We start from the raw sequence: 14553 nt of genomic DNA on the forward strand, positions 1-14553 counted from the left end.
CTATGAATACGAGTATTAGATTTAGAATGTGTGTGTGCTGCAAAAATAATTACTAACGCGTGTAATCATAATTAAATAACTTAATCATTATGATTAATTAATTTTTAAAATTTATAAAGAATTACATTTTTATTCTCTTTCTCTGATAGACATTTAAAAATTCAGATTTTAAAATGTCAAAATATGTAAAATTTCAGAGATTTAAATTTTAATCGTAAATACCTCAAAAAATTATAATTTTAAGCATTCCACATTCTTCAACTCTGAAAGCTCTTGAATCTTTGAACTCTGTTTCCGTGTATGTTTTCGATTATACTTTATGATAAAATATTAATATGAATATTAATGTTATCAGAACTTTAGGTCCTTTAATAGTGTATCGTTCACATTCGTGAATAATGAATTCATGCATTACCGTCGGAATATTTAACTTTCCAAATCTTGAATTCTCTCGGATCTTTTGATCTCAACATCGCAAATGTATATCTATATATAAAATAAAGCGAATAGAGAGAGCAAGCTCTCTGAGAGAGATTTACCTCGTACGCTCTGAAAAGCAGATAGAGCTCCCTCGGCTTGGTGTCCATCGGCAAGCCGCTCACGAACAAGGTGCGCACCTGAAACAGGAGAGAAAGAGAACGATAATTGAGTTAATTAACCTAATTGGCTAGTGTAGAGGGAAAGAACAGCAACGGAGAAACACAGAGACAGAGAGAAATACAGAGACAGAGAGAGAGAGAGAGAGAGAGTGAGAAGACGAGCGAAGAGGCGTATAATTCAGACTCCAGACTGAGAGACAAGAAAACCGACTTTCTCGATTCCTGCCCTCGTCTTGTTAGATAAATCGATAGCTAATTGCAGAATCAATGTAAGATGCCCCGAGACAGGAAGAAGCCGAATCAGTCCCCCTCGTTCGTCATCCTTTTTAATTTCGCGATTAATTCGGCAATTTATGGAGGCGATCCCAATTAATTGTGGCACAACCCCTAGAGATCTTTGAAAGTGATTCCCGAAGATGTTTCTTCCCTCCTCGCGATATCAATCACCTTTTCCGGTCGCTCGTTATTAACGTCGGTGTAGCTGAATTAATGTGATATTATTTCGCTTTCAATGGAGAATGTAAATCGGGTTTTCGTATTGAGTGCCATCATCGGGAACAACGCGGAAAGAAAGGAGACTGATGCTGATTCAACGCAGCTTTCGCTAGCGAATGCTTGTTAAATACAGTTGGTGCGCAGATAATTGTTAATCAAGTGTCCTCGATTCAATAAAAATATTAGTAATTCATCCATTTATTACGCACAGCTTTTTTTATTACATTATAAAAATAAATTTTAATATTTAAAATTTTTAATATTATTAACATTTTAATTAATATTGAAAATTATTATATATAGTATTATATATATAATAGAAAGCACTGTCTTATATTATAAGCTATCATAAGTAATTCCATGAACAAAAATCAAAGATATAATATATTATATTCAAAAAATATTTATATGGAAAGAACGTTTATATAGAAATTATTCTTCACGATGTAGTACTTATTGTTAGTCAAGTTTCTTTAACTATTCATGAATTAATAGCCAGTTTACCGAGTTTCTTATCACCTAAACTTACAACATTGATAAAAACCCGGCCACGTGTAAACGCTGAAGCGAGACACGTAACCACAACCGTGTCGCAGGGCAGGCCGGGCCGTCTACTAATGGATGAGACTAAGAGAGTAACCGGTAAAGTTTCGTCGGCCAAGTTACATGAGCGTCTTACACCGACTGGGCCTTAAGTAATTGCTGCGGCTATGTACACATACACACTTGCACATACGGTGCATCGCGGGCGTAGATGCGCAGGTAAGTACGACACCGACGCTGACTCGCGCTCGCGCTCGCACCGTCTAACTTATAATGATCTCTAGAGCGGAGCATCAAATTGCCGCAATGAGGTTGCAGCAATTAATAAAGTTAAGAAACATCGCGGCGGTTGTAAAAGTATGACGCACGCGCGCGAATCTAATTATAGAGTCTTTCTCTTTCGCTCCGCTGCTCGTGTAATTAATTTTTGTAAGGACGCTTTTGTTTTACTATCGACCATCAAATGTCTTGACGACAATCTCAACAGGTCGAATAAGATCAAGTTTAAATGAGACTAATACAGGCTACCAGAAGAAGACTATTATATATAAGAAATAACAGAGACTATAGATATAATAATTCTTAGATTCCAAACGTACTTATTTTTATAATTGAATTTACGTTATGATGTATAATAATAAGATTTCTCTGGAAAAAGCAAAATAAGTTACTTTACGTTAAAAAAAGCTTATTATTAATGATTTTCTTTAAATTATTTAGAACTGTACGAAACTTCGAGTAAAATCTCGATAGCTATCGGGACTTTACTACACCTGCACGTTGATATCGAGCCTAATAAACCACGTCGATCAAGAAGGAAGGAACGCAAATTATCCTTCTCGGCAATTATCCGATTAGATCGCAGAATAGATCTCCGCCTACTTGTGCGAAGCTGAAGGCAGTTGAGGGGAAAAGGCAACTCTTAAATCGTGTGAAATTCATCAAAAGAATGTAATTGCTCAATACTATGCGAAAGCCTGATTTATAATTTTCACGTCAGAGTAGGTTGCCTTCTGCATTCTCGAAAAAAAAAACCAAGGCATAAAGATGCAAAAGTTAGGAAATTTGACTATTTACTCTCTAAATCTGAATCGGTGGATAATCACTGATATCAGTGCAAAGTATGTCATTGATAATCAGTGAATTAAATGTGAGATTCCTAACCTAGCTAATCTTTATTATGTGATCTAACTAACCTTGTTTTAGTGGTTAAATTCAATGAATATGGTATTGGAAGATTGAAATTAACGTGCAAATATCAGTATTTTAGTTATATAATGTTCAAATATTCTTTCTTTTTTAGGTTGAACTTTACTGATTATCAGTGCCAAGTATGCCACTGGGTAATTAGTGACTATCCACTGATTCAGATTTAAAGAGTAGAAAACTAGTTCATTTTATTTAAAAAAATTTTACAAAATCAAACATCCAAAAAGTTTATAACGTTTCAAAAATTTCAAATAATTCTTATTATTTCGATTTACGGATAAGTTAATCAGCTTTATATATATATATATATAATCCTAATATCTTGATACTCAGTAATACGATTATCTTAAATACGAAAAGTACCTTCCGTTCCTTCATCATCGACGCCATATTTTTCATAGAAAATTGAAACGACTTACGTAATTATGTATTTCTTCTCTTTAACAATATAGCAAAATCATTCTGATTACGAATATTATTCGTCCGTTACGCTAATTAAACACAACACGCGCATCAGATCTTTATCTAGAAAATTGTTAGTTTCCTATTCTGCTTCTTTTTCATCGCTTTTTTCCATGTTTACAATCTTAGATGAATTTTGTGAGGCGTAGCTTCTAAATGACAATAATTGATCATGGATGAGCGAGTCCGCTCCCAGCTTGCAACTGACCGTGTCGCTAGTTCTCATTGTTTCATCTTCAAAACTATGCCGCGTCGCTACTTGCACATCCGTTGGCGACACTCCTCGTTCCATATTTACGTTCCCCCCTTTTAACGGTCCCTGTTATTTAGAAATAATCTTGATACTCTAACGAGCGTGTGTAATAAATACACAAGGTAGTTCTCGTTCTTCGATTAATTTATCGGTTTTTTAATATAATTATAAATTAAGTAAATAAATATAAAATATATTCTCGTCTGGCAAGTTTTATGGATACAACCTTCTGTCTTCGGGATATTTTAATTTTTTAAATATCTTCTTTAATTTTAAAATGTAGTTACGTACAAGTATTACAATTTTAACAAACAGTAAAAAATAGCATTTTATCTATCTATATATATCTAAAGATTAAATAATAAAATTACTTATGTAGTGTCTCAATAATTCATAGTGCGGAAATTAGTTAGATGTAAATTAATTCCCATTGTGATAAAAATATAGTTTCAATAGGAAAATATTAATCACATACTCGGTTTATTTCAAGATGCACGATTGACAGAAGGAAGGCAGCGATTCGTTACCGTCCCCTCGTTAATTTCCGGCAGGAAGCGTCGAGGACAGAAAAGCGGTGCGAGCATGAAAGAAAAAATATCTATAATCCCGAATTGATTTGCTCCAGGCAACTATAACTCTGTCATATTAAATCGCTTCTGAAGCAATTAAATATCCTTTTAAATTATAAGTAAGTTTTTATAAATGTTTAAATCTCACGCAATCAAACATTATATGTTTTGTTTCAATAAATTTTACTGCAATATATCGTGTGCTCAACATTATATCTAGTATCATAAATCGTGTCAGAGTATAAAGACTTTTTGCAAACAACAACATCATAGACACAAATCAAGATTGCGATATTAATTTATATTATATTAAATTATTTATATTATATTAAAAAGGTTCGAAATCTATTATCTATATATAGTTCAGCATTATTGATTAATTAATATTAGTTTTATAAATTCCAATTTTGTAACTTTTTAATAAATTTTTAATCTTTAAAATTGAGAGTTAAGTTTCATATATGTTCAAAATTCCTGTTATCTTATTTTCCTTGCTTTCTTTCTTATTCTCATTGCTTGTTTGTTTTTATCAATATTACATCAAATGCTGACATTATATCTACATCGAAAGTTGAGCGTTTTAATTCTATTGGGAATGCAGACTTACGGATTCGATAGCATAAATTTCGAAAATATTTGCATTATATATATATATATATATATGTATATTATTATCCAGTACAACTCGAGCGAGAGACGACCACTGTCTGGCTCAAAGCTCATTGCCTCATAGTAATGTGTTGGCAGCGTCGGTCAAACGCATCGGCTATTGCGGATTCGATTAATCTTGAATCAGAATTTACAGGTAATTCAAGAGCATGCCGAGAGGAACAATTTGTAAAATACACGCCTCGCCGGATTCCAAATGGAAATGCGCGGTTACAAACATATCTCTTTACAGACAGACGGAGCAAAACCGCGCGAGATTTATTCAATCCAATGAAGCCTTCGTTCCAATGTGCACGCGTATTAACACAATCACACGTGGGTGTATTAACATAGCCAGTACAGATGTGAACGTAATACAACGAATACAGGAAAAGCAGTAATAAAAGACTACATGGGAAATAGTGATAAAATAAAAGACAGCACAATTTTCTCTCCGACACAAATTATTTTATTCTTTCATAACGTGAACGTGTCATGTTGGAAACAACAGACAATTCGCTAGTAAAAATATTCAATGTACTGCTAACAGCAGTTGAGAACACAAGAATGCTGAATCAAATTAACGTTGGCGAATAGAGAAATGTTTTTTGACTGCGCACATAGTTCAAGAGTGAATATTTTTGTGTTGTGTGCACGTGAATAATAAAAAAAGGAAAATACAATTTATATATGTTGCAAAAAGTAATAATGTTTATTAATATTTTCCTCCAATTATTATTATGATTTTATTAATTTATTATATTATTATTTGTTTTATAAACTCTGTTTTAATACTCTGTTATTTATAACCTCTGTTATAATTTATCAACAATATGTTAATTAAAAAATTGTTCAACGATACGTTTACATATGAGAAATCTAGACTTTTAAAATTACTTGTCGGCTTGATGTGTATACAACCAAATAAGTTGTAAAGTTAAAATTTCTAATTTAACTATAAACCAAATTTTCTTCGATACATCATTTATCAATTACGAATTAACGTTTTTCTCGTCATGTTTAATTTTGCATAGATAATAGTTATTTGGTACGGAGAAACAGAAAAATTGCTATATAAAAGTAGCTAGTTCTGATGCGGTAACAAGAAATATATTTTCTCCTTCCTTATCTTTATTTTTCTGTTTTATAAAAGAAGTTAACGCAAAAATGCGACAAGTATCGAACTACGTACGAATTGCAAAAAATGCGTACCGTACGACTTCACAAGGTACAGAAACGCCGCATTTGGAGCGCATCCGAGCAATTTCACGTCTCGGTCGGCAAGCCGGCCACGGTGACACCAAAACGTAAGAGAACAAAGTTTGCGGCAAATTTTTCCGACTATGCGCACGCAGATTTCCGCGACATGTTCTCAGGATTTAGATGTGCGACAAGTGAACGGTTCTGCGCCGCGTAATAGAGTGTTTCTTTAATTTTTTACGGTTAGCTCGACAACCGCAGTGAAACTTGGCGTTGCCGACAAGAGGGTCACTGATTTCAGCCAACGAACGGGACAAAAGATCATAATTGCGATCAAAACAACATGATTAGATTTTCAATGAGTGAGAGATTATTGTTCAGTACTTTATCAAAAAATGTTTCCGTTTAGAACCCCGCATTTAAACCCGTACACACAATACCACTTTAACGCTCCCCAATTTTATTTTTTTTTCTCTTTTTGTGACAATTTGAACAATTTTCATCTCTTCAAAGCTTTGACGGCGCGGTGACTGAACAAACTTACTTTTGGATAGCTGAGGAAAAATGTGCACTATAAATAACATTTATAAGTGCCTTTATGAAAAAATACTGTTATACTCGTGAAAAAACGATTAGAAATAATTGGAAAACTATTTGAATCGAATATTGTATGTTATTCGTTTATTACTACAGTTTCCCAATAATTTTTTTCCTAATCCAATAGTATTTTTCTACAAAGTGTATGTAATTCTTACATTCTCGCTAAATTTTGTTTAAATAACATACACGAGAAAGATTGTACAAACGATTGAGATAGCATCCATAAGACAAAAAAATCAACACAACGAATCATCGTAACTCTCGACAATTAAATCGTGATCGCGATTATACACGTTCGTGAATATTCACGTGACGCGTCAGCTGGCGGATTCACACTTTTCGATCTAATCTTCTCGTAATTACAGCGAGTGGAATTTTCGAGCGCCGATCCGAGCGAGGCGCGCCGAGGAGCAAGGAGCGTGCTTCCGTTAGCGCGGGACGAAATAAAATACCGGAGCTGAGGTTCGATGGGCAGAGACTCGTTTTCAGCGTATATGTTCTCTACAGATACACGCATACACAGATTCGCATACGACAAACATAATTCGCATCATCTCCTTACGAGCATATCAGATTTTACAATGACCGCGTCGTGCAGAACGTCTTGCATCTCGTAATTTTCTGGCATTCTTTTATCTGTTTAAACATCGTGAATTTTAAGAGATACTGCAGTGCTAAGTTTGTAAAATATAGAGTACGATAATTTTTCTTTTGTAATCTAGCAATAAAATTTTAAAAGTGCCAAACAAGAGATGATCTTACTTAATCATTTAAAACATAATTGAGAATATGAAATTTCTAGTGTTATAATTATTAAATATTTAATATCATTTTGAAAATCTACTTTAAAAATTAAATTGTTTTCACGAACCTGTCTTTTTTGGATTATGTATAAATATTTTCATTTTGAATAATAAAGAGGGTATAAATAAAATTGTTAGAATCTGAAACGTGAATCTTGTACAAATACGCTTTGGTAATTAATTAACTCTTTGATATATCGAATTTTTATGACATTCGAGAAGAAACTATTATTATGAAATATAATAAATGCTCCATCTATCTATGACAGAGATATACACTGGATCAAGACGCTGGAAGCGTCGTACAGCCATTTTTCTTCACCTATCTTTATTCTTGCCAGAATTTTCGCGGTGTGAGGTATAATTAATAATAGATCAACCAGAGAAGGCGAACTATATCTTCGAGCCTTTAAATATAGTCTCGCACAGAAGTGCATCGCCGGCTGCAGCGATGCAACTCTGTTAAGTAATACCGGCGATAATAATCGTGTTGCATGAAATGTCACAGAGCCACCAACGTTCCTTTAACTGCATATTTTATAGAAAATTTAATTGCAAAGTTGCTTAGCATTGAAAATTCGATTTTCGCTCAATTTGGAACAGTTTCTACTTTTTTCGAAACTCATTTCTCAGAGGATAATTAATAAAACGAAATACTGGAGAAAATGGTGTTTAAAAAGGAAAGAATTACGACGAATACTGTGCATCAATATTGTATTAATAAAATAAATTTAAGAGTTTTATAGATATGTATGTTTGAGATGTATTAATTTTATAAAATTTATAATACGCTTATCATAAATAAAGAATGTATACTATCAAAAGAAGAAATAATTGATTTTAATGCAAATTCTTTCTCTTTGTCGTTATTTCAAAAATTTTTTAATCATCAGTTATATCTGTATGGATATCCATTCGTACAAAATCTATCAAATACAATAAAAATTGACCCTATTTTATGCGCTTGACACATTTAAAGTTTAAACGCCGAGCTTATCGTCGAGGATAAAAATATCGAAGAAAATCGATAAACACGCGCAGGACGAATGTGAAATACCGCCGTAATGCAGATCGTATGTATAATACCAGTTATTAAATTGCATACGACTGTATTACAGTAAGGATATAATAAAGCGCATTATTAATTATCTTTCTTTATGCTAGGCCACGGCCATTATCCTTCTCAGGGAGAAACCGAAGCGATGTAGGTAAGTGCAAGTAAGACATAATTAATAATAGGATCGCTAGGCGACGTGCTATTTTTACGTTCGCTCGGATATAACGTCGCTAGGCTTTCATCGCCGATATTGAACGTGCCACGCAAAAGAAAAGCGTTCATTCTTTCGCGAGCCAAGAGAACGTCTTGCACTTGTCATACATCCCCTCTTGAATTTTGAGTGTCACGGAAGCGTATAAGTATCATCCATAACAAAAGAGCGGAATTAATCGTGAAATCTCGGACACGCACGTGTTAAATCTTTCGTCGCGGTGAGTTACGTGCCAACTCATCGCTGTGCTAAATCACAGTTTCGGTAAGCCGCAAGATCGCACTTGCGTGTGGCGAGCAGAATATCGTTTTGTAAGACGTCCCTCGTCTGTCGGAAGTGACCTCCTCTTAACGAAGATCATTTAACGAGGTAAACATCTCCGTGAAACTAGAAGCGTGACAGTTTATCTCATACCGTTCAACCGGATGTCGGGGTTATTTTATCCGCACGTTGAGCAAATATTGAAACGGATAATTTAATGCAATTCATAATAAATTCGTTTACGTATTGTTGAACCTATATATCATTATTACCTTTTTCATGAATATTTTATCCGATTATATTATCGATATCGAGATCTTTCTGATCTACTATTTTAAAGATATTTATAACAAATTCTGATTTAACACGTCGCATTCTTTCGTATCATATGCATATATCTACAACTGATTAATGTATCTGTCAGTTACAAAACAATACTAACTATAATCAATCAGTCAATGAATGTTACTCTTATTAATTTTTTAAATTGGTAACCTACAAGAATTTATAAGAAAATAAAGATTGTAATTTGTCATTCGTCCTATAAAAAGAATTATTTTCTTCGCAATCGGTTTTCTTCAAAGATAAAATCTTCTTAATCCTCAATAGAGAATTTTAATAAGTATTAAAATCAAAATTTATGTTAAGCTAAAGTTCATTGAAAATTAAACAACTGATAGCAGAAAAAATATTTCACACTATCGCATCTCCGAAAATTCATTAAAATTCTTTAACCCATTAAGGACCAAGACAAATTCTTTTTCTCAAAATTTAAAATCTTTTTAATGACAAGCTACTATGCCCTTAAGGAACCTTTGGTAGAGATTTCGCATCTCAAAGACCTATTTTTTTTTTATCAAAAAATCGACCAAGCGGTCCTTAATGGGTTAATAACATACATTACAAATTTTTAACGTTTAATCATAAAAAATTTAGAAATTATTAATACTTCTTAATTAAGACAAACAGTATTTCTCTTAATTCTCTCTATTATGGCATCTTACAGGATTCCATATTCAGTTTACCCTTGACATTTATTAGAATGAGCATCACGTCTGAATACAATCTACTTCAATCGTTTTCCACTAACAACTACTGTAAGCGCCTTCTCTTGAGCTCTCTCTGCTTGGTTTTGCACACAAAGACGCCCCCTTACAATGCAAATGAACTGAACTTCCGATCGTGTGTTCATGCGCTCCTGTGTGTTCTTGCTTTTCTTATCATAAGTATATTCTTCCACGATGTGACATTAGTGCTCTGTTCTTTTTTTCTTGTTTTCACATAAAACTCGCTTTCTCTATTCATACATAAATCTAATTAAGTCATTAGATTTTCAGACAATCCATTCATTCTAATTTATTTTTTTACATTGTATTCTTATGTGTCTATATAAAATCTGCATTCTTTCACTTTTATGAGAAAATGCATGCATTTCTCTTTTACAGCTATACAACTTCTCAGTTTTCTCATAGTATTTTTTTTTTAATTTATCATAAAGGAAATCGACTTACAATCATAAATGCTTTATTCATTTATTTATACATCTGCGATCGAAAGAAAGTAAGTACTCGTTCCGTCCGAGACACCATGTATATTCAAGCGATTCGAGTTCCCGGCAGTGTGAATGCCGGAAGCAACGGGGTTGCATTAATATATCCCGCAATAGCAGCGTGGAAAGTAAGAGTAGTGATCAGCAGCCAGTGCTATGGACGGTGCAGCGAAATGAATGTGAGGATCGCGCACATGGCGCGCGTTACAATTGGTTTGACCTCGCACGCTTTCATTATTGATGTCGTAGTGCGCTGTTCTTTGCTGCACTGTGACAGGAGACGCTATATCGCACGGCAGACGCCGTAGAAACAATTCTCTCCTACCTTTTGTGAAACGTTTCCCTCGCGATTTCTACGAAACGCAGGAAATTGTGGCAAAGTGGTCGACGGTCGCGTGAACGTTTCTCAACCTGCAAAATGCAGATCGCTCGCTGGTTTTTATACGACCGAGAAGTAGCTAAAGCTGCCACAAAAGCCACTGTAAAACATCAAAATCGCTATCGAACGTTTACGTTTCTATAGAGGTTTCTATAAAGAATACAGTTTGTAATATTTTAAAATCCTGCCTTTCTTCATCGCCAAACCATTTCAAATTTATCTTACAATTTTAACAAAATGTTCATAAATGTAATTTTCTTTATCATCTCACACATCCCAATAATCTTTTTGAAACGTATTACACTCGATATGTTCTCTTCGGAAAATAGAATAATTACAGAACATTCACAGAATTATATATTAACTTTGTTCAATTATAACTTTCCAAGCATCATGAATAAACAAACGTTTAAGTTTGCATATGTTTCCGAAGGGACTACGACTGATCGTGTGACCGATTTTAATTTGTTGAAATTACCGGTCAAATGATACATTGGTAATGATGGCATAAATTAGATACATCTGTGAGGTTATAATTTAAAACGTATGTGTAGAGTACACGCTCACTTTTACTTTATTATTCGCACGATAATGTAACCGGAGAGAATGTCATCCCTCGACATATCACAGACCGGAACAAAATAAACTTCCTGTGAAAGGAGAGAAGGACATATAAGACAATTACACGATATTTTTAAAACGATTCTCCGGGCTCGATTTGTCGAATCGTATTTGACGCATTTGACCTACTCTCTTCATTGAACAAATATCCGATCCGTAACTAAGTCATGACATAAAAATAACTGTTGAGTTAACGCGATTTTAATGACCAATCTAATTGCATTCAAATGAAAGACTAAAAGTAATCACAATAATGATATTTCTATTGCTTAATAGCATACAAATACAACCTTCCGCCCTTTCAATGAATATTAATTTTCATTTTACGATATTTTTCTCTTAATAATGATGGATATATTATTCTTGCGTTTAATACATCAAGTTAATGGATATTCGAAATGTTGATATATATGATTGATTCAATGCATATAAATTGTTTATAAATGTCTAAACTTCATCAATCTTTGTCATCTTTTACTTTATATTTCTTTTACATTTCATGCTCTTTATATGTATACGATACGAACATTTTTAAATTTATATATATATATACGAATTGAATACAATGTTTTAATTAATTTAATGGCATTTGTTAATAGCATTAATTTAATAAAATTTACGAAACAGCTTTTCAATCGTATAAGATTAAAAATAAACAAAAATTTGTTTACTAAAAAATAAATTCATAATGTGGCTCAATAAGAATAAATCAATAACTAAATTTATTCTCTCAAACAGAATATATATGTATATATGTATATATATATATTACAAAGCACAATTTCATTCTAATTTAAAGTCAAATCTTTCAATTTCAATTGTGTGTGTAGTCCATTTTTAAAAATATTTTATGTTAAAAATTAAAAAAAGACAATAAATTTTTTTTTTCAAAAACTTCATATTAATCAAAGAATATATAGAAAATAAACCATAAACATCGATTCCAAATCGATCAATAATGTGGAAAGTTAATTCACATTTATATATATATATATATATATTACTATATAGATATATTTGAAATAATTAATTTCTATCATAAATGCAACATTGTTGTGTAAGATTATATTAAAGTGTTTAAAAACGTATAATGAAAACATATATAATGAATAGTATTTTATTTGTCTTATTCATCTTACTTCAATATTTTTCAATAAGATACATGAAATTAAGCGATTTAATATAAGTATCGTTGACTTTGCTTTTGAGAGAAATGTTTTATTGGATTTACACGCGTTTGCGATGAGATGCGTGCATCTGTCGTAATAGCATAGTTCATTATTAACGACACGGCCGACCGACTGAAAGAAAGTTCTCCCACCGAGTCAAGAAAGAAAAGTTCGCGGTGAATGTTTCGTTGATGTAAGAAATTCTAAGGGAAGACACGGACATGGAACAGTATAGAGCCCTGGCCTGAAGCTACTACGAGTGTACAGTTGAGGGCAAGGAATAAAGAGAGGCAAATAGAGAGAGAGAGAGAGAGAGAGAGAGAGAGAGAGAGAGAGAGAGTGAGTGAGTGAGTGAGTAAGCGAATAAGTAAGAATAGAGAACGTGCTAAAAAGAGGAAGAAAACGCTTGAGAAAAGGGACAGAGGTATATAATGGAACGAAAGGAGACAGAGAGAAAGGGAATGTCTATGTGAGAAGGATAGGATTATAAAAGAGAATAGCAGAAAAGAAAAGTAGGAGGAAAAGAGAGGAAGAATATAAAGAAGAGACGAGGATGGATCTACATAAAATGAGGAAGGAAGAAGATAAAAAGAGAAAAAGTATACACGGACGTGAGAGAAACAGGGTCAAAAGAAGAATGAGAAGTGGAGGGACGAAAGTAGTAAGAGAAGACGGAATAAATAAGAAAAGAAAAGAAGATAGTGTGTATGTATTGAGCGATTGAGTGAAAGGAGAAAGAAAGTAAATCGGGCAAAGAGGATGCTACAAGTGAAAGACACAGTAAAGAATAAGCAAATAAAGAAAGAAGAATAGAAAAAGAGGAAAAGAGAATATAGAAAAGAGCTCGAGGAAGAAAAGGGTAACACTGTGGAAAGGAGTGCAATAGAGTGAAAGAAAGAGGGAAGGGAGAATCCCTGTGTTCTGTCAAGAGAGACGGAAGGGTGGAGAGATGAAAGAATCGCAAAGGAAGCAGCAAGAGAAGGATAGAATCGAGAGAAGTGGAAAATGATTGAACTTACAGCAGACACTTACGCGCGCACACAGAAAAAGAGAGAAAGAAAGGGAGGGGGGAAGGAGGAGGGGGAGAAAAAGGGAGACAAAGTGAAAAAAAGAAGAAAAAGAAATAAAGCAAGACCAGGAAGAAAAGCAAGGGATATACCGGGTGTCCCCGAGAATATAAGAAATATCTATAAATCATTATTTATTTCAAATCAATTTCTTTTTAAAATAGAAATTTAATAGAATATTTATATAATTTTTTATAGTTTCTTATATCATATATAATTAAAATTATAATTAAATAATTTTTTATAATTTCTTATTTTTCCTTATTTTTTTATCATTAACTATCTCGATAAGTAAAATGAAAGCTTCATAAATTTGTAGATTGACTGTTTTAAAACTAAGCAAAGTATAAAATTTAAAAAATTAATTAATTACTAAAAATAATAAATAAATTATCTCATCAATTATTTAACGATCGGTTATCTATTATCTAGTTAAAAAAAACCAATGGTATCTTGAGAAGTCTTTTCAAGCAGAAATTGATTTCACAATTTACTTAAAGAAATCGCAAGCGTTCATTGTAAGAAATTGATTTGGACACCCCGTATACATGTATACGTGCGAGCGGGGTAGGGACGAACCGGGAGGGCTCGAGGATGACGAGGGTAAAGACGCCGAGGGGCAAGAGTGAGGTCGAGCTGGCGACGCCGTGTCTGTCTCGACGTTCAGAAACGAGGGAAGCCGGCGCAACGGGCCGATCACTTATTCATGCGCTCCGAAATGATTCCAGCCTTGTAACCGGCCGGTGCGGTGCAGCGCGAGTCGCAGTTACACGCGGTTTTGAATTAAAACGTCAGCCTACCTTCCTTGCGGCGCACCGCAACGCGTCGCCTTTCACCGACCGAGATTCGCGCGACCGA

At 33.5% G+C, this 14553-nt stretch overlaps 1 protein-coding gene across 4 annotated transcripts in view; it reads right to left on the minus strand.

Annotated features, from left to right (window-relative positions):
- LOC108725645 (protein couch potato) overlaps nucleotides 1-14553 on the minus strand; it is an 84979-nt gene that overhangs the window by 45332 nt on the left and 25094 nt on the right. For all 4 annotated transcript variants that reach the window (XM_018452824.1, XM_018452823.1, XM_018452821.1 and 1 more), the window contains one exon: nucleotides 540-617. In XM_018452824.1, coding sequence (XP_018308326.1) covers nucleotides 540-617 — 78 coding nt within the window. The remainder of the gene's footprint in view (nucleotides 1-539; nucleotides 618-14553) is intronic.

The sequence above is a fragment of the Mycetomoellerius zeteki genome, unplaced genomic scaffold (assembly GCF_001594055.1).
Source record: "Mycetomoellerius zeteki isolate Tzet28-1 unplaced genomic scaffold, Tzet1.0 scaffold35, whole genome shotgun sequence".
Lineage (NCBI taxonomy): Eukaryota > Metazoa > Arthropoda > Insecta > Hymenoptera > Formicidae > Mycetomoellerius > Mycetomoellerius zeteki.